Source organism: Protopterus annectens, chromosome 3.part0 (assembly GCF_019279795.1).
Source record: "Protopterus annectens isolate FY-2018-M chromosome 3.part0, PAN1.0, whole genome shotgun sequence".
In the NCBI taxonomy this organism is placed as follows: domain Eukaryota; kingdom Metazoa; phylum Chordata; order Ceratodontiformes; family Protopteridae; genus Protopterus; species Protopterus annectens.
This window is the reverse complement of record NC_056731.1, coordinates 1624351119-1624375627: the sequence shown is the minus strand read 5'-3', so window position 1 is coordinate 1624375627 and position 24509 is coordinate 1624351119. Positions and strand designations below refer to the sequence as shown.

Below are 24509 nucleotides of genomic sequence, written 5' to 3'. Positions count from 1 at the left end.
AGTCCACGGTTCTTCCTTCGGCCGAAAGCTTACCTCCTACCGAGGCCTCATCCAGTTTGGCTGAATCTGCTACTGAAATCACATCCGCTCTTGCAGGTTCACAGGATTTATCTGATACTATCCCTTTGGATATTTCTACCCCTGCACGTGGAGCTGCTAGGCCACCTGCATCCATGTCGATTAAGGCCTTTGCCAGGGCTAAAGCAGCAAAATCTACCAAAACTGTGCCTGCTAAGACCCCCTCTCACAGGCCTAGCTCTAGTTCACAAATGCTTAGTCTAGCAGAGGATCTCATTTCTTTGATCCGGGGATCCCAACCACATCCAGACAGGGCCTCTCACCCACCTCCAGAGAAGAGGCCTAGAGTAGAGCCCCTGAGCCAGTTTCTTCAGATGACTCCTCTGATGAATCAGATAATACAAACCCTCCAGAGGGCCCTTTTTCTCCTTATGAGGACTCTGATGCAGAAGAGTCCATTCCTTCTGCCTCTCCGCCTGAGGAATTTTCCTTTGGGGAAACCTTGCATGCTATGAGGGAACAATTTCAATGGCAGGGCCAGGATTTCTCAGACTCTAGGAAAAGGCTTTGAACCTTTTTGCATTTGCCACAGCACAGGCCTTTAGCCATTCCTCCAGTACTTACAGTTGTGGATGATGCATTTAATGATGCTTGTACTGCTCCTGATTCTCTTCCTCCGGCCCCTGCTAAGCCCGATAGGTACTACAGGGTTCCGGACACACATTATCATTTGTATAAGGCTCCTTTTGCAGATCCCGAAACTATCTCCCAGGGACCCAAGGCTGTAGCAGCTACCTCTGCCAAAACCCCCTCCCCTCTGAAAGGGAATCTAGGGCCTTAGAGAGATGGGGTAAAAAAGTTTACACTTCTGCTACTCTTTCAGCTAGGGCCTTGAACTGTCAATTTCACATGATTCAGTATCAGGAATTTGTTAGACCAGTTAACTAAAAAACTGTCCTCGGATGAACCATTAGACACAAAATCTGTACAGGAAATGGTACATAACATTCAGCAGGTCAGTAATCATTCCTTAAAATGCGGCTATGATGCACTGGAGGCTTCCTTTAGATCAGCCATGACTGGTACAGTGATCAGAAGACATGCATGGTTAAAAGAGCAGTCCTTACCAGACCATGTTAAATCAAAACTTCTAGATGCTCCCATGGATAAGCTCAATTTGTTTGGCTCCCCTGCACAGCAGGTGCTGAAGGTGGAAGAGAAAGCAAAATCTGTCCAGTCAAGGATTTCTTGCAGGTCCAGCCTCCAAGGTTTAGCAGGAACTGGCCTTCCAAGAACTGGTCCTTTCCAGACACCTCCAGAGCTCCGAGAGGCAGGAATAGGCGCTCAAGAGGCAGGGGTCAATCCAGAGGTGCCTACAGGGGACGTCAGTGGCAGGCTAACAACCAGCGAGTTACAGCCACAGATCCAGCCACCACCACTTCCACAGGCCAATCACAGTGACTTGGCTCTGGCACCGCCTACCAGGGAACAACTAGAAGCACCCTTAGGCGGGAAACTAGCCTTATTTTCAGTAAACTGGCATTACATCACAGGAGACAAATGGATTTTACAGACAATAGACCAAGGTTACAGGTTTCACTTCCATACTCTACCAAGGAAGAGAGGAATGCCAAACCTACCTCCAAATCAGAAGACAGAAGCTCTACAACAAATAACTCACTAAGGATGAGAGCTGTAGAAAGGGTACCATCTATGGAACAAGGGCAAGGATTTTACTCCAGACTATTCCTGGTACCAAGAAAAGAAAACCAATGGAGACCTATTCTCGACCTGTCCGCTTTAAACACATACCTCATTGTTCCAAAATTCAAAATGCTGACCCTACAGCAACTTCTTCCCATGCTGGGCAAGGAGTCTTGGCTGGTAACTCTAGATCTCAAGGAGGCATACCTGCACGTCCCCATACGACCAAATTGCAGAAGATACCTCAGATTTCTTGCAGGATCAGAGCATTATCAATTCTCAGCATTGCCCTTTGGCTTATCTACTGCGCCCAGAGTATTCACGAAATGCCTGGCATCAGTAATTGCTCATTGCAGGCTTCAGGGAATTCAAATTTACCCTTACCTGGACGACTGCCTGTTACAAGCGGACAACAAAAACAAATTAACAAAAGACTTGAAAAGGGTCATTCATCTACTACAAGCCCTGGGATACACAGTCAATATAAAAAAGTCAAGGCTGATACCATCCCAAAGGATAACCTTCTTGGGTGCAGATCTGGACACATCAAAACATTATCAAAGCAGAGCCAGCTAACAGCAAGAAAAGTCCTGCAAGCCCTGGGTTACATGGCATCCTGCATAATATTGATTCCACATGCCAGACTACATATGAGAAAGTTACAGTGGTACCTAAGGAATTTATGGTCTCAGCACACACAGCCTACAAACCCAAATTCAAATAATTCCATGCCTGAAGCAAGAATTCCAATGGTGGGCTCAGGCCTGTCAATCAAACAAAGGACTGCCCTTCCACAGCACTCAACCAAGCCAGACCATCACAACGGACGCCTCAGACCTCGGTTGGGGGGTGCACATGCTGGACAAGTGCATACAAGGCTTATGGACTCAAGACCAGCTGCGCCTACACACAAATCAAAAGGAAATGCTGGCAGTAAAACTGGCAATTCAGACATTCAGACCATTTCTTCGACAGGGTCAACTGTTGATAAGGACGGACAACACCACAGTTATGTGGTACATCAACAAACAGGGAGGCACACATTCATACCCTCTATGCCGGATGGCAATGGACCTCTGGAATGTGGCCCTGAGCTTCAACATTCAGTTACAAGCAATTTTTGTGCCAGGAAAAGAAAATATACTAGCAGATATCCTAAGCAGAACCACCACGGATGCCCACGAATGGATGCTGCATCCGACATCTTCAAAACCATTACAGGGAAATGGGGACTACCAGAAATAGACTTATTTGCATCCCCACACAATCACCAACTGAAAAAATTCTGCACAAGGACGTACCACCCACTTGCTTGGAAAGTGGACTCCCTATCTTTCAGTTGGAAAAACCTGACAGCATATGCATTCCCACCTCTTCCTTTGATGCACAAGGTGCTACTGAAGATCAAAGAAGACCGTCCAAGGATCATCCTGATAAGCTCCAGACTGGCCAAGGCAACATTGGTACCCATTACTGAGGAGTATGTCTCTGGAACAAATATGGCCTCTGCCCCTAGTTCCCTTACTGATAACACAGAACAACTTCAAAACCCTGCATCCAAACCTGAAAACACTGCAGCTGGCTGCCTGGAACATTGCATAAGACCAAATAACCCAGATTTATCTCAAAGGGTTAAAGACATTATCTTGGAGGCTCGCAGACCCTCAACAAGAAAAAATTATTCAGCAAAATGGAAAAGATATCTCATTTGGAGTACTGCAAAAGGAGAAAATGTTTCACTTGTAAACATAGCTAACATCCTGGAATACTTGGCAGAGCTCTTCCACAATGGCCTGTCCTATTCTTCCATTAAGATTCATGCATCAGCTATTTCAGCAGAATACAACTTGGATCCTCCAGTCTTCTCACATCCTCTGCTCAGGCAGTTTCTGAGAGGAATTAAAAATGTAAAACCACCTAGGAAGCCACCATTGCCAGCATGGGACTTGAACTTTGTGCTAGAAAAGTTGACACTCCCTCCTTTCGAGCCAGCAGCAGCAGCAGAATTACAGTACTTATGGAAAACTGCTTTCCTGCTTGCAATCACTTCAGCAAGAAGGGTTTCTGAACTACAGGCATTAATGGCAGTACAGCCCTTCCTAATCTTCCATAAAGACAGAGTGTCCATGAGAACTAATCCTACTTTTATGCCAAAGGTGGTCTCCAGGGTATCTTTAAATCAAGCTATCCACCTGCCTACATTCTTCCCCAGCCCTCAGAACAGGGGAGAAAGACTGTTGCATACCTTGGATGTACATAGACAATTACCTTACTACCTGGACAGGACCAAGAGCAATAGAAAAACTGACCAGCTACTGGTAGCATATGCAACAGGAATGGAAGGAAAAGCAATTTCAAAACAGACAATCTCTAAGTGGATAGGAAATTGCATTAGATTTTGTTATTCCTACCATGGGAAGAAAACTCCAGAAAACGTCAGGCCTCGCTCTACAAGGGCTACAGCCACTACCACAGCTTTTTTACGAGGAGTGGCTACCAAAGACATTTTAGAGGCCGCTACTTGGAGCTCTGTGCATACATTTGCCAAGCATTATAATTTACCTTTATACTCCAGATCCCGAGCAGGTTTTGCCACTGCTGTTTTGCAAGGGATCTTAACTACACCATAATCTTATTTCTCCTCCTCCCCCAGTTTGGCTATGGTATTTTACCCATTTGTAAGGACTGCAGATGCATCCTTGAAGGACATAGTACAGTTTTGTACCTACCATAAATGTAGATGTCCGATAGGCATGCATCTGCAGTCAGGATTACCCACCCTCCTTCCACTCTGAGGTACTCCTAGGGTATTTGCCCATCTTGTAGCTAGCTGGGGGAATCTATTATGGTGTATTTGTTTGTATATATGTACATACATGCTTATTTTTTGTTTGCTCTCTACTATTTGGAACCATTTGCATTTATCCAAATTTAGCCATCCTGGAGGGCATCTGGGGCAAGAAACACTGAGGAAGATGGCGTCGGCTGATACCTTTATACCCGAAGAACTGTAGCTATGACGTCGGGTGAAGTGCGACATCAGCTGAGGCCAGACCCAGACTTTGGAATCCGGCCGACCGAAGGGCTGCCTGACAGGACAACCCATTTGTAAGGACTGCAGATGCATGCCTATCGGACATCTACATTTATGGTAGGTACAAAACTGTACTTTTTCTTCAGACATCCTGGAAATATTGAAACCGAGGTGACTGGCCGTCCAAAGCCCCCTCCGAGGAGGAGTCTGTCTTCCTGAAGGCCTTTGGTGCTCAGCCCTCCACCTCCTGGGTGTCCCCACCCTTCGAGCTCCTGGATTTAATTTGTCGGAGGGTGTGGGAGAACCCCGATTCTTTGGAACCCTTACCCAGGCAACCCAAATTTCTTTCTGCTCCCTTAGGGTAAGGAGTTTTTGTCCAAAGGAGGCCCTGTGGATGCCATGGTGGTGGCGGCCACTCAAGGAAGTAGCAGAGACTTCTTCCTCCGTCCATCCTCCTAACAAGGAGTCTAGGACCATGGACCTGTACGGGAAGCGTACCCTCTCATCAGCAACCTTCACCTTACGGTCGCTGAACTACCTGTCTCATTTTACTCTGCTCCAGAGAGATCTCAAGGAGTTAGGAGATACTCTTATGGGTAACTTGCCTGAGGCGGTGGCTCAGATGGTTAACACCCAGGTGTCTACCCTCAGTTCCATCGTTAACTCCTCCATGCGGCTCATTTCATATGCGGCCAAGGGAGCGAGTAGGGCAGCGGGCTCAGGAGTCGCCCTTAGAAGGAAAGCCTGGCTGCGACTTTGTTATTTCACGGAGGCCTTAAAGTCTTCTTTCACTGATTCCCCCTTTGACTGTTCTTTGCTCGGAACCAAAGTGAGACACCCTCACCAGGTGCGAGCAAGAGGGGGAAAGACCCTGTCTGCTGTAGGGGTTCGTTTTTCCCTTCCCTTTGTGGTTCAAAAAATCAGAGGTTTTTTCATTGTGCACAAGGTGAGTCCCCCTCTAGAGGCAGAGGAGGGGGAGGTTATTCAGGGAGATGCCACCCTAGAGGCAGAGGGGGCCCCTGCAATTCGGGAGACCGCGATTCCTTTCACAGCTCTCCGTACACTCGTTCCTGATGGGATGCCCGACTGTGCGTTTCCGGAGCCAGTCGGGGGTCGAATATCGTTATACCCGTAAGCCTGACAAAGCATCACCCAGGACTGATGGGTATTACAAATAATTTCTGGAGGTTACGTCATCCCCTTTTAGTCAGACCCCCCTCCAGTCAGAAAAATCCCGGACGTTCCACCCAGTCAAAGGGATCACGCAGCTTCAGAGGTTTCAAAGCTGCTAGGAAATGGAGCTGTCCATGTCCCCTCAGACCAGATCGGATTAGGGACTTACTCGAGATTCTTTTTGGTGCTGAAAAGAACAGGGGACCAGAGACCCATATTAGATCTGTCAACTGAACATCTGTGTACAAAAGTCCAAGTTCTGTATGGTCACACTACAGTCTATTCTCCCATTGTTGGGAGAAGTATGGATGTGCTCCATCGACGTCAAGGATGCGTACTACCATGTCAAAATGGACATGGCATCCAGGAGTCACCTATGCTTCCGGCTGGGAGCCAGTCATTTCCAGTTTCAAGCCCTACCCTTTGAACTCACCACAGCCCGCAGGGTGATCACCAAGTGTATGGCGGTGGTGACAGCTCACTTGAGACGTCAAGGATTCCAAGTGTTTCTGTAGCTGGACGACTGGCTCCTTACCGCCCCCACCAGGCATCTACTAATCCAAACCAGGGACGCTACCATCACTCTCAACAGTTGGGCATAACACTAAACTGGGAAGAATCTGCCTTGTTGCTCTCACAGCGTGTCATTTTTATAAGTGAAGAATTAGACACCGTTCAAATGCGAGCCTTTCTACCGCAGGAAAGAATCAGTCTTACAGCAATAGGTGCATGCCCTGCTACCCCTGAGGAAAGCGAAGGCAAGATGGGTTCTTCAACTCCTGGGGACTATGGCAGCAACAATTATGTTGGTTCCCCCTAGCGAGATCGCACATGAGGCTCCTCTTTGCTCAATGGTCTCTCCAAAAACTTCCACTTTCCCACCCTGTTTTGCTCATGGACAGATGCAAACACCATCTCAGTTGGTGGCTTTGCACCAACAATCTGGACAGAGGAAAACCCTTTGTTCCACCAACCCCGGTTGCCACCGTGATCACGGACACCTCCCAGATTGGGGGGGGGGGTCATTATCTCGGCAGGACAGTCCAAGGCACGTGGCAAGATCACGATACACACCTGCATGTCAAAGTCCTAGAAATGCGAGCGGTGCTACTTGCATTGCAGGCACTTCAGAGCTTTCTACCTCTAGGGACTATTGCAATACACACAGACAACATGTCAGTGGTGTGGTATTTGAACAAGCAGGGGGGAACCAGATCATACCCCCTGCGCAGAGAGGCCATGCAAGTGTGGCAGTGGGCAGTATCTTCCCAACGGTTTCTGGCGGCAACACACATTCCGGGAAACTCCAATGTGATAGCAGACAGGCTAAGCAGAGCTATTCTGATGCCGTAAGAGTGGTCCCTGAATCGTCTAGTTGCAGAACGAATCTTCAGCAGATTGGGTCAGCCTTGCTGCGACCTTTTTGCCAACCCTCTCAATGCCAAATGCAGCAGCTACTTCACGCTGATCCCCCCCACAGGGGGAGTCACCCAGGGATGCTCTAGTTCACAATTGGCCCTTCGGTCTGCTTTATGCTTTCCCTCAGTTTCCCTTGCTGTCAAAAGTAATTCAGAAAGCACAATCGTTGGGAAGCAGAATCATTCTGATTGCTCCACACTGGCCTTGCCAAGTCTGGTTCCCCTTTCTCCACCCCTGCATTGTGGAGACACTTTGGATTCTGGACCCACAACCAGATTTACTGACATGTCAGGATAGTTCGACCCCTCTCTGCGGACCCTCCGGTTGACAACCTGGCTACTCCACTTCTGTCAGTTAGGCTTCATCACTTTTCACCTGAGGTAGTTCATATTTTGTCTTCCCCTCATAAGCCCTCTACTAGGAAGATTTATTCTAGCAAATGGAAGGTTTTCTATTTGGGCTCATACCCAAGGAATTGACCCTTACACAGCCCCAATTGCTTCAGTCTTTGAGTTTGTCTGTGCTTTTCCATCAGGGCTCAGCGTCTGCTACCATTAAAGTTCAATTGGCAGCAATTTCTAACTTTCATGTTGCTAATGAGCCCAGTCTGATGGCTCACAGACTCTGTAAGGCTTTCCTAAAGGGCACTCGGTTACTCCGCCCTCCGGTCTCAGAACCTATCATGCCCTGGGATCTAAATTTTGTCCTGCAAGCCCTTACTTCACCACCCTTCGAGACTGCAGCTACCTGCGACTTAAAATTCTTGACCTGGAAAACTGCCTTTTTAATAGCCAATCACGTCAGCCAGGCGAGTTTCAGAAATTCAAGCTCTTTCTATCAAACCTCCATACTTGATCTTTCATAAGGACAGAGTTTCTCTTGGACCAAACCCTTCCTTTCTTCCTAAAGTGGCATCCATATCTAATCTTAATCTATTGAGTTGCCAGTATTTTTTCCCCTTTTTTCAAACAAGGCAGAATTTAAATTTCATCAATTGGATGTACATAGACAGTTAACATTTCTATCTGCACTGAGCTAAAGATCTCCGAAAATCTTAGCAACGGTCTCATTTTTGGAAAACAAAATTGGGTCTCTGGTCTCCAAAATCACCCTATCCAGATGGATATCCAGTTGCATCTCTTTCGCTTATTCTGCAGGAGGTAAAGATCTACAGTTTCCGGTCAAGGCTCACTCTACTTGGGCTGTATCTACATCTATAGCCCATCAAGCCAGATTGTCTATGGATGAGATTTGTGCGGCAGCTACTTGGGCTTCTACACATTTGTTACTCATTACTAGTTGGACGTGGTATCTAGGGGGCAGGTCTTGCTTTGGTTCCACAGTACTCGGGAGTATCTTCCTATCCTCCCGGGATGTAGGTGCTAGGGACGCTGTCCCACTGGTAAGAATGTAGGCGAGATTGGACTACATAACATCAAGAAGTTATGTATTCACCATAATGTTTGTATGTAGTCCATCTCGCCTCATATTCTTACTTACCCTCCCACCTTCCCCCTTCCTGGAGGATCTGGAGGTTAGGTCTGATTTAGTTCCCTTCACTTTTAGCTTCTTCTTTACCTTGATGTTATGCATGGAGTATGAATGAGTGTTCACAGCAAACTAGATCTGGGGATATGGAGCAATGCAGCATGGGGTACCTGCTTAGCCCAGCCAATAGAAGACTTCGAGCTAGAAAAGCTTGGCAGAGTCAGAGCCTATATACGGCTCCGAACCCACGAGTAAGAATGTGAGGTGAGATGGACTACATACATTGAACGTTATGGTGAGTACATAACTTCTTGTTTGCCTCCTATGAAGTTAGGAAAAAAGGCAACCAGTGTAGAAGCAGACTTTCTAGATTGTCTAATGCTGTTCTTATCTTAACCACTTCAAACAGATTAGGGATCACCCAGTGGTTTTGGCCTCAGTGGCTTTCTGGAAAGGGGTTGTATTCTAGAGGCAGCAACTTGGTCCTCTGTACATTCACATAGCACTAGATAAAAACTAGATTTTTTTTTCCAGAGCAAGCTTTGTTATTCCCGTTCTGCAGATACACATGGATTCTTGAACTCTCGTCTCCCTTTAAGGTATGGCAGTCTACCAAAACAGCTTGGATTACTGCAGCAGTGATGTAACATATAACATGGTACAGTTGAGTTTCCCTTAACTGTAGATGTTTTAATAGAGCACTGTTGCAGTAACTCTCTTCCCTCCATCTGTTTTTGATGTATTGCAAGGATGTGGATGTTTATACCGTTGTGTATATCGTTTCATGTTTTACTATCGCTTTTCCTTACCTTGCATTTTTCCTTTCAGGGCTGTAGCCTTCCCTTTTGAGAGGAGGTCTGATGCTTTTAGCACCCAGTTTGCCTTTTTATATGGCTCTGCTCAATCTTCAGGCAATTGGTGCACATGGATGGTGCCCTGAAGCTTTGAATGCTGGCTGGTGGTCCTATCCTGGGAAGGATATAACCCAAGTAGATTAAGCTTCAGCAACAGTGATGTATTAGCATGTTTCTACCATTATGGTAAGTTTACTTGAACTGCTTTTTCACTACAAACTCCTTTCCAGATCAACTAATAGACAAGTACATTGATTTTTAATAGTTGTAAGTAGTGTGTGCTTTATGTAAAAATAAATTGTTTTGGTTTGCAGTGACTTTAAAGTAATGCATTTTTTTGTATCCTTGAAACAGGCTTTTGATGATGCAATTGCAGATCTTGATACATTGCATGAAGAATCTTACAAAGACAGCACACTAATAATGCAGTTACTGAGGGACAACCTAACTGTGAGTATAGTGCAGAAGTTGGCTATCATGTTTTCAGCTGCATAGTATAGTAATGCTAAAATGCCTTAACTACCTTTTACTCCTATAGCCGTTTTTTATGATTTAAGAGCACTGCGTTTAGTTTTCATTTGTCTGTCATTCATGCTTTTTAAAATGTTAAATTTGGGTGCCACTGGATTGTCTTGGGGCCCATTTTGATTTCTTTTATTCTGATTTGCATGAGATGATGCATTTATTAAAGCTATAGATGCCAAAGAAAAAGCTTCAGGCAATTAACTGCATGATGTCCTTCTGTTCTCATGTTGCAGTATTCTTACTTGTGGGATCCTTCGCCTTGGGTGACTAATTTCAGCTCCTTTGCAAAAGCTCAAGCCTGGTTGCTTCTAGTGCATGGGACGTCACACTGACTGCCATAAACCACAGGGGCCTTAAATGTCAGGTCTGCATGCATAGACCTCAGAACTTCTCTGCCGCAGTCGAACATCAGATCGATCACTTGGGCTTCTCTGTCTTTACCCCGTTGGGGGAACCTTATTGCTTGAGCTTTGGTTGCTCGTTTTCTTAGCTGATGTCCGCTGGGAAGGGGAAACGTGGGTGCGGATGTCAAATTCCACACAGACTCCCACTAACTTTGTTCTGTTTAGACAAAGAACACAACCATACCACACCTGTAGCATCTGCCAGTCATTCGTTCCCAAAACTCTCTGAAGTCTTCTGGCAGCCCTAAATTTATACTTGGAGAACCAAAGGTTAAGACTAGCTTTAAGAATGGATCTGGAGTCTGCCGTCAAGGTGGAGCCACTTAAAAAGGCCAAAGATGTCCTTCAAGGATGCATCTGCAGTCATCACATATGGGTTGTCCTGCCTCAGGCAGCCCTTCGGTCGGCCGGATTCCAGTCTGGGTCCGGCGTCGGCTGATGTCGCCCTTTCCCCGACGTCACAGCGCCTGGGGTATAAAAGCGTCAGCCAACGCCATCTTCCTCCGTCTTTCTTGCCGCGTGGTGCCCGAAGCAGAAGCAGTTGGCAAGTGCCGGTCGGCCAGCTCCTGTAAATTCGCTATCCGAAGACTTCAAAAGCTAAGTACCCCGTTGGGGACTCTTTCTTGCCTCAGCCGATGTCAGAAAAAGTTAATTGTTTAACTTGTGGGAAAAATACCTCATAAGGATTTCCACTCTTATTGTCTACACTGCTTAGGCCCAGACCACGACGTCTCGGCCTGTTCAGCCTGCGCTTCCTTCAACCGACGCACTCTTAGACGTCAGTCGGAGTTCGCAGAATTTTTTGGGGATAGTTTTGCTTACAAAATGCCGTCGGAAACCCCGACATCACATTTAATTAAGAAACGGAAAGACAAGGACCGACACACGTGGGCCGCGGTTTCGGCTGAAACCACGGCTAGGCCTACCGCGAGTGTCTCTGTCTCTGCTGATACAGAGTCCTTGGAACTTCCGAACCCTGAAATAATTCAACCGACAGCCTCGGCCCCGGAGGCTCCTACAGAGTCTTACAGAATTGCCTTCCGAAACTGGTGTATTGGAATCTTCCGACACCATACCTTTAGACAAAGCTACTCCAGCATGTGGTGCAGCCAGGCCTCCTGCATCCATGTCTATTAAGGCCTTCACCAGGGCTAAAGCTGCAAAACACACTAAAGCCATGCCTCCCAGAGTTATTCCTCAGGGACCTTCTTCTAGTTCACAGATTCTAACTTTAGCAGAGGACCTTATCTCCTTAATTAGGGGCTCTCAGCCTCATCCGGACAGGGGCTCCCAACCCTCTCTAGACAAAAGGCCCAGGATGGATCCTCCTGATCCCCTTTCCTCAGAGGAGGCCTCTGTTGGCTCGGATCATTCAGATTACCAGGAGGAGGCTTATTCGGCCTACGAGGATTCGGATGCAGAGGAATCTATTCCCTCTGTCTCCCCTCCTGAAGAGCTTTCCTTTGGGGAGACCCTTCACACAGCATTTCAAATGGCAGGGCCAGGAATATTCGGATTCCAGGAAAAGACTAAACTTTTCTTCATTTACCTCAGCATAGACCTTTGGCTATTCCTCCTGTTTTAAATGCGATTGATGTATATTCTGACTCTAGTATGACCCCTGACACCCTGCCTCCGGCCCCTGTGATACCTGATAGGTATTACAGGGTCCCGGACACACAATTTTCTTTATAAGGCCCACTCTGCTGACCCTGAAACCCTTTCGCAGGGCCCTAAAGGGGTTGCAGCTGTTACTACTAAGAACCCACTCCCCTCTGCAAAGGAGTCCAGGGAATTAGAGAGATTGGGTAAAGTGTATACTTCTGCCACTCTTGCTATGAGGGCATTAAATTGTCAATTTCACATGATACAGTATCAAGAGTATTAGAAGAAATGCATAAGAAATTGTCGTCTTCTGAACCCCTTGACCGTAAATCCCTTCAGGATCTGGTACATAACTCCCAGCAGGTTAGCAACCACTTCTTGCAGTGTGGTTATGATGCATTGGAAGCTTCATGTAGGTCAGCAATGACAGGTGTTTACGCAGGCATGCTTGGCTAAAGGAACAATCTCTGCCAGAACATGTTAAAGCTAAGCTTTTGGATGCTCCACTGGAAAAGCAAAAGTTATTTGGTTCCACTGCTCAAGACGTCCTAAAGAAATTTGAGGAAAAGAATCTGTACAAACAGTTAAGGATTTTCTTCAAGTCCAACCGCCTAGATTCAGCAGAAACTGGCCTTCCAAGAATTGGTCCTTTCCGGATACAGAAAGATTTCAAAGGGGCAGGAACAGGCGTGCCAGAGGTAGAGGGCAAGCTAGGGGCTCCTACAGAGGCAGTCAATGGCAACCTCCAATCCAGACAGGCAGTTCAGGACCTGCAACTGCTGCACAAGGACAAACTCAATGACTTTGCTTGGACTCCGCCAACCAGGGCTCAATTAGAAGCACCTTTGGGCGGAAAGCTTTCTTTATTCTCAAGCAAGTGGCACAACATTACAAGAGACAAATGGACACTCCAAATAATAGACAAGGGATACAGGTTCCATTTCCACACATTGCCAAAAAGAAAAGGCATGCCAGGTCTGCCACCAAATCAAAGGGCAGAGGCTTTGAAACGAATCTCAAACTTACTACAAATGAAAAACGTAGAAGACCTCGACCAATAGCAACATGAAAAGCACAAAAGTTGTCCAAGGAATTGCCAGGAACCACACTTATTCCAATACTCTTTATTTAGACAAAATTACAAAATTCTCTGAAATCTTAGTCGTTAGATGAAAGCGCTCAACAATCTGTTTGCAATTTTGTCTAAATAAAGAGTATTGGAATACGTGTGGTTCCTGGCAATTCCTTGGACAACTTTTGTGCTTACTACAAATGAAAGCCATAGAAAAAGTTCCTATTTCAGAACAAGGCCAAGGATTTTACTCCAGGCTATTCCTTGTTCCAAGAAAAGAGCATCAATGGAAACCAATTCTCGACTTGTCCGTACTGAATACTTATCTCATTGTGCCAAAATTCAAAATGCTGACTCTACAGCAACTCCTTCCCATGCTGGGCAAGGGGTCTTGGCTGGTTACTCTAGACCTCAAGGAGGCATACCTGCATGTCCCTATCGGACAACGTTACAGAAGATACCTCAGATTTCTTGTAGGGTCAGAGCATTATCAATTCTCAGCATTGCCCTTTGGCTTATCTACTGCGCCCAGAGTATTCACGAAATGCCTGGCATCAGTAATAGCACACTGCAGACTCCAGGGGATTCAAATCTACCCATATCTGGACGACTGCCGTATACAAGCGGACAACCAACAAACTTTGATAACTGACTTAAATTATGCCATCAATCTTCTACAGGCCTTGGGATATACAGTCAACATGCACAAATCAAGACTTGTTCCATCCCAAAGAATAACCTTTCTGGGTGCGGATCTAGATAAAACCACCCAAATGGCCTATCTCACAGAAGGAAAACAGTCAACTACCGGATTACTTCAAGAATCTGACAAGACAAACCCAGCTGACTGCAAGGAAAATCATGCAGGCCCTGGGTTACATGGCATCCTGTATTCTTTTGATTCCACAAGCAAGGCTACATATGAGAAAGCTACAGTGGTACCTAAGGAGTTTATGGACTCAGCAGTCAGTTTGGAAACTTTAATCCCACTCATTCCATGCCTTCACAAGGAATTTCTGTGGTGGGCTCAGGCCAGCCGGTCCAACAGAGGGTTGCCCTTCACAAAGCCAAAAACCTCCCAAACTATTACAACAGATGCTTCAGACCTAGGTTGGGGAGCACACATGGAGGGCAGAGGTATCCAAGGACAGTGGTCACGAAAGGAGCTACGCATGCACATCAAAAAAATGCTAGCAGTGATGCATGCAATCGAGGCCTTCAAACTCTTTCTGCATCAAGGCCATCTACTAATAAGGATGGACAACACCACAGTTGTGGTACATAAACAAGCAAGGAGGTACAAATTCGTACCCTCTGCAGACTGGCAATGAATCTATGGGATCTTTCCTTGAAACTCAATATACAGCTACAAGCTCAGTTTGTGCCAGGGAAGGACAATACACTGGCGGACAGCTTAAGCAGAAATATCATGGATGCACACGAATGGATGCTGCACCCAGACATTTTTCAACACAGTCTTGGGGGAGCCCGGACATAGATCTATTTGCACCCCCCCCTCAATCAACTGAAGAAATTCTGCTCAAGGACATACCACCCACAAGCGTGGAAAGTGGACGCCCTCTCAGCTGGAGAAATCTGACCGTGTATGCATTTCCTCCTATTCCATTAATGACCAAGGTGTTACTGAAGATCAGGGCAGAACAGCCAAAAGTGATTCTGATAGCTCCGGACTGGCCAAGACAGCACTGGTACCCACTGCTAAGGAGCATGTCACGTACGAAACCATGGCCCCTACCTCTATGGCCACTTCTACTGACAGCACAGATACAAAACTCTACATTCCAACCTGAAAACATTGCAACTAACAGCGTGGAGAATACCTTGACTCCTCCTCAGGATAAGCTATCCCAGAGTGAAGAATATTATTATGGAAGCTCGCCGCCCTTCCACAAGGAAGGCATATTCAGCAAAATGGAAAAGATTTCTCATCTGGAACACCACAAAGGGCCTAGATGTGACAATGATGAACATGGCACATCCTGGAATATTTGGCAGAAATGTTCCACAATGGGCGGTCTTACTCTTCTATTAAGATTCATGCTTCAGCAATTTCAGCAGAGTACAATACTGATCCACCTGTCTTTTCTCATCTTCTCCTAAGACCGTTTCTTAAGAGGAATTAAAGATATCAGACCTCCTAGGAAACCACCTCTACCTGCTTGGGACCTTAACTACGTGTTGGAAAAACTAACACTGGCTCCATTTGAACCAGCAGCATCTGCAGATCTACAGTACCTTTCATGGAAGACTGCTTTCCTTCTGGCAATAACCTCAGCAAGAAGGGTTTCGGAATTGCAGGCCCTGATGGCAGTTCAGCCATTTATTATTTTTCACCAGGACAGAGTTTCATTAAGAACTAATCCTACTTTTATGCCAAAGGTGGTATCCAGGGATTCATTGAATCAAGCCATTCACTTGCCTACCTTCTTCCCAAATCCACAAAACAAAGGGGAGAAACTGCTGCACACCCTGGACATTCACAGACAGTTGCGCTACTACTTGGACAGAACTAAAGGTTTCAGAAAAACTGACCAGCTGCTGGTAGCATATGCTGCTGGTACTCAAGGAAAAGCAATTTCCAAACAGACAATTTCAAAATGGATAGGAAATTGCATCCGCTGTTACTCATTTCATGGAAAGACTGTACCAGCTAACATTAGATCTCATTCTACGAGAGCCACAGCCACCTCCACAGCCTTCTTAAGAGGGGTGGCTACAAAAGACATTTTAGAAGCTGCCACATGGAGCTCCGTGCATACATTTGCCAAGCATTACAGTTTACCTTTATATTCCAGATCCAGAGCAGGATTTGCTACGGCTGTCCTGCAGGGTATCTTAGCTACACCATCCTTTTCCTAGTACCTCCACCCCCATATTGGCTGTGGTATTCTACCCATATGTGATGACTGCAGATGCATCCTTGAAGGACATAGTACAGTTTTGTACCTACCATAAATGTAGATGTCCTAAGTATGCATCTGCAGTCAGGTTTACCCTCCCTCCTTCCCCTCTGTGGCATTCCTAGGGTGCTTACCTCTCAGCTAGCTGGGGGGATCTATTATGGTGTATTTGTTTTTACATATATATTTTTGCAAATGTTTGGATTTTTTATTGCATTTTTCCAAATGTAGCCTTTCTAGAGGGCACCTGGCATCTGGGGCAAGAAACTGAGGAAGATGGCGTCGGCTGACGCTTTTATACCCCAGGCGCTGTGACTGGGAAAGGGCGACATCAGCTGACGCCGGACCCAGACTTTGGAATCCAGCCGACCGAAGGGCTGCCTGAGGCAGGACAACCCATATGTGATAACTGCAGATGCATACCTATCGGACATCTTCATTTGTGGTAGGTACAAAACTGTACTTTTCTAGGCCTACCACTTCTGCTCCTCCATTGTCAGACACCCCACCAACTGCCGATATAGGGGTTGAGGGAAGTCCGCTAGAGCCGGCACCTTCACAGACTTCCCTCTAGGAAGCCGCTTCCAACGTACTGGTAGACATGTCCTCTGAGGTTATTTTGACGTAGGCTACTGCCAGGGTCGAGGGGGAACCAGGCTCTAATGGATGCCCATCCGCGATCTAGGAATCTGAAACCTCACTCATAGACCAGATCCCTGAAACTAGGCCCTCGGCATCTACAAAATCAACTCTAAAAAAATTAAAAAAAAGACAAGCATTTATTTGAGGAACAACCTGACTGGCAGTCCTTTTCTCAGTCCTTGCTGCAGGTCTTCTTGGCCCTTGGCCCCCTCAGCAACCACATTCCCTGTGCTAAGCCCCAGGCCAGCTTCTGCTGCCACTGTCCCTCTTACCTTCCCCCAGAAGGAAGAGGAAGAAGCCGAAGCCTCATCCTCAGAGTCAGTTACTTGTCTCCAATAGCTTTTCCTGTGGACTGCTGCTCCCCAGATGTGAGGAGACTATTGAGGGAGACCCCCCACCCCACCCCTGAGTATATTACATTTGGGGAAACTTAACTGAAATGAAGGGAGTACTTTAAATGGTATACAGCTCAGATGACTGGAATTCAGAAAAGGTATTTTGAGTTGCACCAGATGGAATCACCCTCCCCCTCAGCTATTCCTCCTGTAATTCCAGCATACCTTGAACATTTGCATCTGCCTCAGACTCCTGATTCACAACCTTCTGCTCACAAGAAACCTGACTATTTTTATAAGGTCCCCTGACAATTACAAATTTCTTGTAAAACCCCCTTTGGTGGACCCTGCAGTTATAGCTGTGGCCCCTGACGGGCAGTCCCGGCATGTTCCTTCTTCCTCACTCTTGCCTTCACATAAGGATAGCAAGGTAATGGACAGGCTGGGGAAGATGTATACCTCTTCCACTCTAGCATTTAGGGCAATTAATTACCAGACCAACATGGTCAAATATGTCCTAGGTTTGGCTTCATCATTATTGTCCTTGTTGCCCAACTTCCCAAACAAGAGACAAATGGGCATCTAAGCTGTCCCTGGCATCTCGGTTAGCCAGACACTCAAAGTGCAGCTATGATGCAACTGAGGCCTCTGCAAGATCTGTAACACCAGCTTCTGTTTTATGCAGATATTTATGGCTTAAACTACAGCCCCTACATGGAGACTTTAAGACTAACATTTTGGATATATCCCTGGATAATAAATTCTTGCTTGGCAAACAGTCAGTTGATCTGTTTAAAAGCCTCCAGAAGAGTAAGGAAGTCCAGGATCTGAAACACTTGCTGGTCTCCTCAGTCCTAAACTTTTATAGGAATTATCCTGCAAAGATTTCTTTTGTCAGGAAGACCCCCTGCCCCAGTTGCCTCTTCCACTTCCAGACATAGAAAAAGGGTCCAGGAGATCTCCCCTAGGGCAGCCACTCCTCAGCCCCCCAACAGGCAGCCCTTTCAGGATAGGAGTAATGCGTGACTGCCTCAGCCACCTTCCCCTCTCATCCTGCCTCTCACTGTCTTCCCCTCTGAAAAGAAGTCACTTCAGACTGCTGGGTCCTGGCAATTGTGGAAAAAGGATACTTAATGTGTTGGCAGGAAAAAAACATTCCACTAGGCATCCCCTTCCCTCCCAAGAACCAACTACACCTAATCCCTCAGATTATCCAAGACCTTCTCGCTCAGGGGACTATTGAACCCATTTCCCCAGACCAAGAATGAAAAGGATTCTACTTAAGGTTATTCACGGTACCAAAAAAGGATGGCTCTTGGAGGGCCATCCTGGATCATCTTCTTAAACCTCTTTCTGAAGGTCCCTTCAGAATCAAAACTAACTTCCACTATTGCCGCCCAAGGCTTTTATGGGGACTTCAGCTTGGAGGCTTAACTCCACACCCTATCCACCCAGACCACAGGAAGCAGCTACGCTTTGCTGGACCCTGTTCACACTTTCAATTTACTGCCCTGCCTTTTTTGTTTATCCACTGCACCGAGTCTTCACAAAGTGCCTAGCCCCAGTAGTAGCTTGCTGCAGGACCAAGGGCATTCAGATCTACCCCATACCTAGACAACATCCTCATACTTGCAGAAGACACGCTCAGAAATCATCTGCTCTTCTCCATGTCACTTCTCCAGGGATTGGGATTTACACTCAACCTCACAAAATCATCCCTCTCCCCAACACAGGACAAATCCTTCCTGGGATGCAGGATAAGGATCAACCTGATGAAGGCTTTCCTCCCTCAGGACAAGGGTAACCTCCCTGGTCAGCCACTTCCAGGACCTTCTCGTCAACCACCTATAGCCAGGCAATTCATGCACTTCCTAGGCCTTATGGCAGCCAGTATTCCTAAGCTGCCACTAGCCAGGTTGCATATGAAGTCAGTGGTACCTGAAGAATGTGTGATCACAACACAGCCACCCACTGGACTTTCAGATACCCTTCCTTCCATGCCTAAAGACAAAATTGAAGTGGTGGATTCAACAGGTACAAGTAAACCCACACCTGCCCCTACAACCCACCACGCCAGCACAAGTAATGCACACAGATACCTTAGATCTAGTCTGGGGAGCAGCCATGAATGGCCTCAAGGTGCAAGTCCTATGGGAGCCATCCCTCTAGAGAAAGCACATCAGTGAAAGGGAGATCACTGCAGTCCACCTAGCCCTGCAGGCCTCTGTCCCTGTTATGCAGCCAGGCCCCTTACAAATCTTAATGGATGACAACACTAATGTGGTACATCAACAAACCAGCAATGCAAGCTTTGGAATTAGCCTCTCAGAACAACACACCTCTGCAGACAGTCTGCATTCCATCCCAGGATAACCATCAGGCAGATGCTCTCGGCAGACGAGTAGATGTTGCACAGATGTATTCCTAGACATTGTACACCAATGGGGCACACCTCAAATAGATTTACCTCTCCCTAGAACAGACGCTTGAACTTTGCCAAGGATCCGTCTCCACTAACTTGGAGAGTAAGAGGCCTTCATCTCCTGTTTCTGTATGCTTTCCCTCCCTTCCCTCTCATTCAGAAGGTGGTCCTAAAAATAGAGGGGCATGCCATCTTGCTAGTGACTCCCTGTTGGCCAAGGCAGCATTGGATCCCCCTTCAATCTCTTGCCAAGGGCAGTCACCACAAGTTGCCTCACAAGGTGGACCTGCTCACACAACAGAAGGGGTTTCTCATTCACCCACACCTGGAGATGCTTTGCTTAACCCTCTGGGTGGTAAACTTTTAATTCCTTTCAGACACCACTACACTGAGGACGTGCTATCTGTCCTGCAGGTTGCTAGGCAATACCAAGAGATCCTACTTTTACAAATGGGAAAGTTTCTCCAAATGGCGTCTCCAAAGGCATGGGGAAACCCCTTTCATGCATATGTTCCTCTAGTCTTGGCCTGTGTGAGAGCTCATAAAATCAGGCCTTTTATACTTCAGTGAAGGTTCACTTATCTACTACCTGTCTGCTTACCTCTGGATCCTCCTACTCTCCAGATTGGATGTTAAACTATTCTTAAAAGGGTTCCTACACATTAGGCCACAAAAGAAGCCTATCCTGCCACCTTGGATTATGTTATAGAAAAACTTATACTTGCCCCATTTGAGCCAACCAGCTCTGCCTCCCTGCAGATGTGCATAGGAAAACAGTCCTATTGGTAGCCCTTACCTCGGCCAGAAGGATTTCAGAATTACAGGTGCTTATGGCATCCCCAGGTTACAGTATCTTACACACTATCTTCCATACCAAACCTTCCTTCATACCCAAAGTGGTAAATGAGCTGACACTAAATAAGTCTGTTCACTTGCCCCCCTTCTTCCCCCCTCCTAAAAATGACAGAGAATACTACACTCCCTTGATATCCACAAACTACTAAAGTTCTATTTGGACAAAACTAAGACCATTACAGTCTAATCAGCCTGGTGTTCTTCCATCCCAGGGCCCTGGGCAAGGCAGTATCCAAGCAAACCATCTCCTGCTGGATAAGGGAAACTATCTGCTGTTCCTACCATGGAAAACAATTGCTTCATGGGGTCAAGGCACACTCTTCAAGAGCCATAGCTTATGGGACCTTCCTCAAAGGCCTGGACACAACTTCCATCCTTGAGGCAGCCACCTGGTCCCTCCTTGCATACCTTTACCAAACATTGCAATCTGGACCATATTTCCAGAGCAGGATTTACGAGGGCAATTCTGCAGAACTTTTCAGTTGCCAATCTTACACCAGGTGCTGCTTGCAGATGTCAGATCAAGAAAAATTCAGTTAAGTACCCCGTTGGGGATCCTTTCAGTTCTGCTGTTATTTCATATAATTTGTTCATCTGGAAACTGCAAATGTAAGTGTGATCGACAGATTCCCCACAAAGACACCCACAATCAGTGTCTCTCTTTATGTAGGGAATACGACTACGAGAACTGCACTATTTGTCATTTGCCCCAAGACCTTGCGTTGTCATCTACAGGCCTTACATCTTTACTTGGAAAACCAACGATTAAAACAAATGGCGTTGGGGATGGAGGCTGCATCCAACACCCTGTCTGAACCGCCAAAGAAGAGGGCCAACTTCAGCTGCACCTTTTATTGACCGTTCCTCAGTCTGTGGCCATTGGCTTGACCTAGGATTCTGCTTCTGCCAGTGTGGATAAAGCAGATACCTCGGAAGTTGCACAATCTCAAGCGGACAGCATGTCCTTACAGGTTTTGTCAGCGTCTACCTTAGACTCGGGGGGGGGGGGCAGTGCTTTCTGTGGGTACGTCTGATTCCGCCACCATCCCTTCACCTGACCAGAGCCCTTCACCCACCTGGACTCCAGCTAGGCCTCAAGAAAAAACAAAACATTTATCGTCCTGCTTTTGAAGGCATGCCCGATTTGGCTGGCCTTCAGCCACAGTTTGTTTAATGCCTTCATGGCCCTTAGGCCTGCTACTACAGGGACACCTACCACTGCTGCTCCCCTCCTAAGTCCTAGACCTCTAATTCCTGAAAGGAGGGTAGAACTGGAAGAGGGGAACTGTCAGGGGTGTCCAACCTTTTGGCTTGCTGGGGCCGCATTGAGTGAACAGAAATGGTCTTAGGGCCGCATGTAAAATATATCATATAGTTAACTCTTTCGTTGCTCCAGAAGACCACAGTTTACCTCCTGGCTGTACTGTAGGTGCATTTGAACAATGAATAAATGTAATAAGTAATATTTGCCTTAATTCTAATTCTCATTCTCTAATCTAACAGTTAACTCTAACATCTTAGTTTATATATATATATATATATATATATATATATATATATATATATATATATTTATATATATATATATATGTGTGTGTGTGTGTGTGTGTGTGTGTGTGTGTATATATATATATATATATATATACATATATATATAATGTGTGTGTATATATCTATATCTATATATATCTATAGATATATATATATATATATATATATATATATATATAAACAGATATTCACTACAGCACTAGCATTTCTCAGTGGGAAAACCATTCCAGCAGTCCAACTATGTAAAATGTCAACATCAGCAGTCCTACAATACTATAATCCACAAAAATAACCCAACAAATTTGCAATGAAGTAAAGAATCCACATTAGTGACTTAATAAAACAATTCTGAATAAGCTCCAAGAGGGTCTCACCCAAACAAATAACTGGTGCCAGAAATATGGCCTCAAGCTAAATGCCAAAAAATGCATCATCCCCTTTGAGTAGAGTGATGTCCCCACAAATGATCACATTAATAACAATGTTGTAAGCACGCAATAAGTCGTATGGTACTTGGGCACTCAGGTTGATAGAAACCTGACTTTTGACCACCACGTTGTCTCCGTTGTAAGGAAAGCTTTTTACATGGCCCACTGCATTAGTAAGGGTATCTCATCCAGGGACAAGGAGGTCCTAACATCCCTGTATTCTTCCTTTACAAGAGCCATTGAGTGCAATGCCCCTTTTGGCATGTGCCTCAGCAAAACACCCTGCCAAAAGAAAGACTACAACCATTTCTGACAAAAAAGGTCAAAGGACTAAGTTCACTTAGTTATCCAAACAGACTAAAAAGCTTCTTGCTTTCCTCTCTCTCTCACCGGCCCCTATAAATTTCATCATTGGCTTGCTTTCCAGGCTAAGAAAGATCCTGCCTTAGACTTCCTCAACCTCAGAAATACTGGTTCTACTTTAAACGTTCACTACAAAGACCACAGCCTTCACTGCAACATAAACGAGCCAATTTTTATGGACAGGTTCTTGACAAAACAACTCCAACTTCTGTAAAAAGCTCCTCTCATTATCAAACAATGTAGTTCAGCAACATGGCTGGATGGATAGCCATAAATGTAGTCCTTGGGGAAGTAGCATAGCCTTTATCAGACCAGATGGAAAATCCACATACTAACCTTTCCCAGCTGGATGGCTGAGATCTAATATTGGTTACTCAAGTCTAGTTGCCCAAGAAGAGGGGCATGTTTAACTAAGAATTCCATTTGCAAAATTATATTCAGTATACATATTAAATCTCTCTTGTATTTATATATATATATATATATGTATATATACACACACACACACAAAAAGCCACTACTTGTAAAATAGGCAACCTCAGTAGTCACGACACCCACTCACTGAATGAAATTGTCGAAGTCAAAATATTTGAAAAAAAAAAAATCATAATAGAGATGGACTGCTTGGCAAAAAGTAAATCAATAAGAAAACCGTAAACTATGCTACATACTGGTGTAAACATAACCTGTCAATCCCTTGGTTAATCCATACCAAAAGATTGTTTCAGAACTTCAGCTATGTACAAAAAGCTTTCGCCTAAAAACTTAACTCATTGATATGTGCCTTGCTGTAATTATAACGGTAAAAAAAAGTTTTTAAGTTTATTCTGTACCTCAATGATTTGCACTGTTACGAGATGTAATCTCTGCCATATTGTAGGAGTACTACATCCATAATTTGCTATCGCTCTCTCATGTATTGTGTTATTTTTGGAGCTTTTCTCCCCGGGCCTCGGCTGAAAATGGACCTGTGTCCAGTTGGACTTTCCCAGTAAACAAATGTAAAATAAAATAAATAAAAATGAACTTCCCTCTAATCTAAAGCCATTTGACATTCAGACATTTTAATTTGTGCAAAAGTTACTCAGACTGACAGTTTACTGTAATGCTGACCTTCGCTTTTGAAAAACTAATTCCCAGACTTTGTCTATAGCTCAAAGTGTAGAGAGGATTATTTATTTATTATATATTTATTTATTTTTGGAAAACATCTTTAAAACTGTTAAATTGATTACACACCCAGAAACACAGAAAAGTGATTATGTAAACCCACAGACTGCTGCAAGAAATCTGTCACATTAGCACTCTGTGCTTATGTCCGAACAGATGAATCATACATGTCAATTCCAAAAGAAGTAAAGTAGCTTAAGGTTATTTGCAAGGTTACATGGCAGTTTATATTGGAAATGAGCAGAAATATTAAAAAGGCTGTTTTTCATAATTATGCCGAAAAGTCTTCCAAGGTAAATACAACTTCTGATTTAGTATGGAACCATACCTCTGTACCTTAGAGCAAGAAATCTGGACAAAGCGAAAAATAAGTGGGACACAGGCCCAAAAATAGTTATGCATTAGACACCATTGAAACAACAGTAGCTGCAAACATACATCACTTATAATCTTTCTATCCCATTATTGTCAGTTAAACATTATATGGCTCATTCAGTCCTGCCGCCTTTTGCAAAGAAAACCATGC

At 45.3% G+C, this 24509-nt stretch overlaps 1 protein-coding gene and 1 long non-coding RNA gene across 3 annotated transcripts in view; one reads left to right on the top strand and one right to left on the bottom strand.

Annotated features, from left to right (window-relative positions):
* Positions 1-24509, top strand: part of YWHAZ (tyrosine 3-monooxygenase/tryptophan 5-monooxygenase activation protein zeta) — a 785842-nt gene that overhangs the window by 715290 nt on the left and 46043 nt on the right. For both annotated transcript variants that reach the window (XM_044065656.1, XM_044065655.1), the window contains exon 5: positions 10045-10140. In XM_044065656.1, coding sequence (XP_043921591.1) covers positions 10045-10140 — 96 coding nt within the window. The remainder of the gene's footprint in view (positions 1-10044; positions 10141-24509) is intronic.
* Positions 10017-14434, bottom strand: LOC122796903. The gene is made up of 3 exons (XR_006364012.1): positions 14421-14434; positions 14036-14039; positions 10017-10138 (listed from the first exon to the last, which is right to left on the bottom strand). It is a non-coding gene; the product is annotated as an uncharacterized LOC122796903 (long non-coding RNA).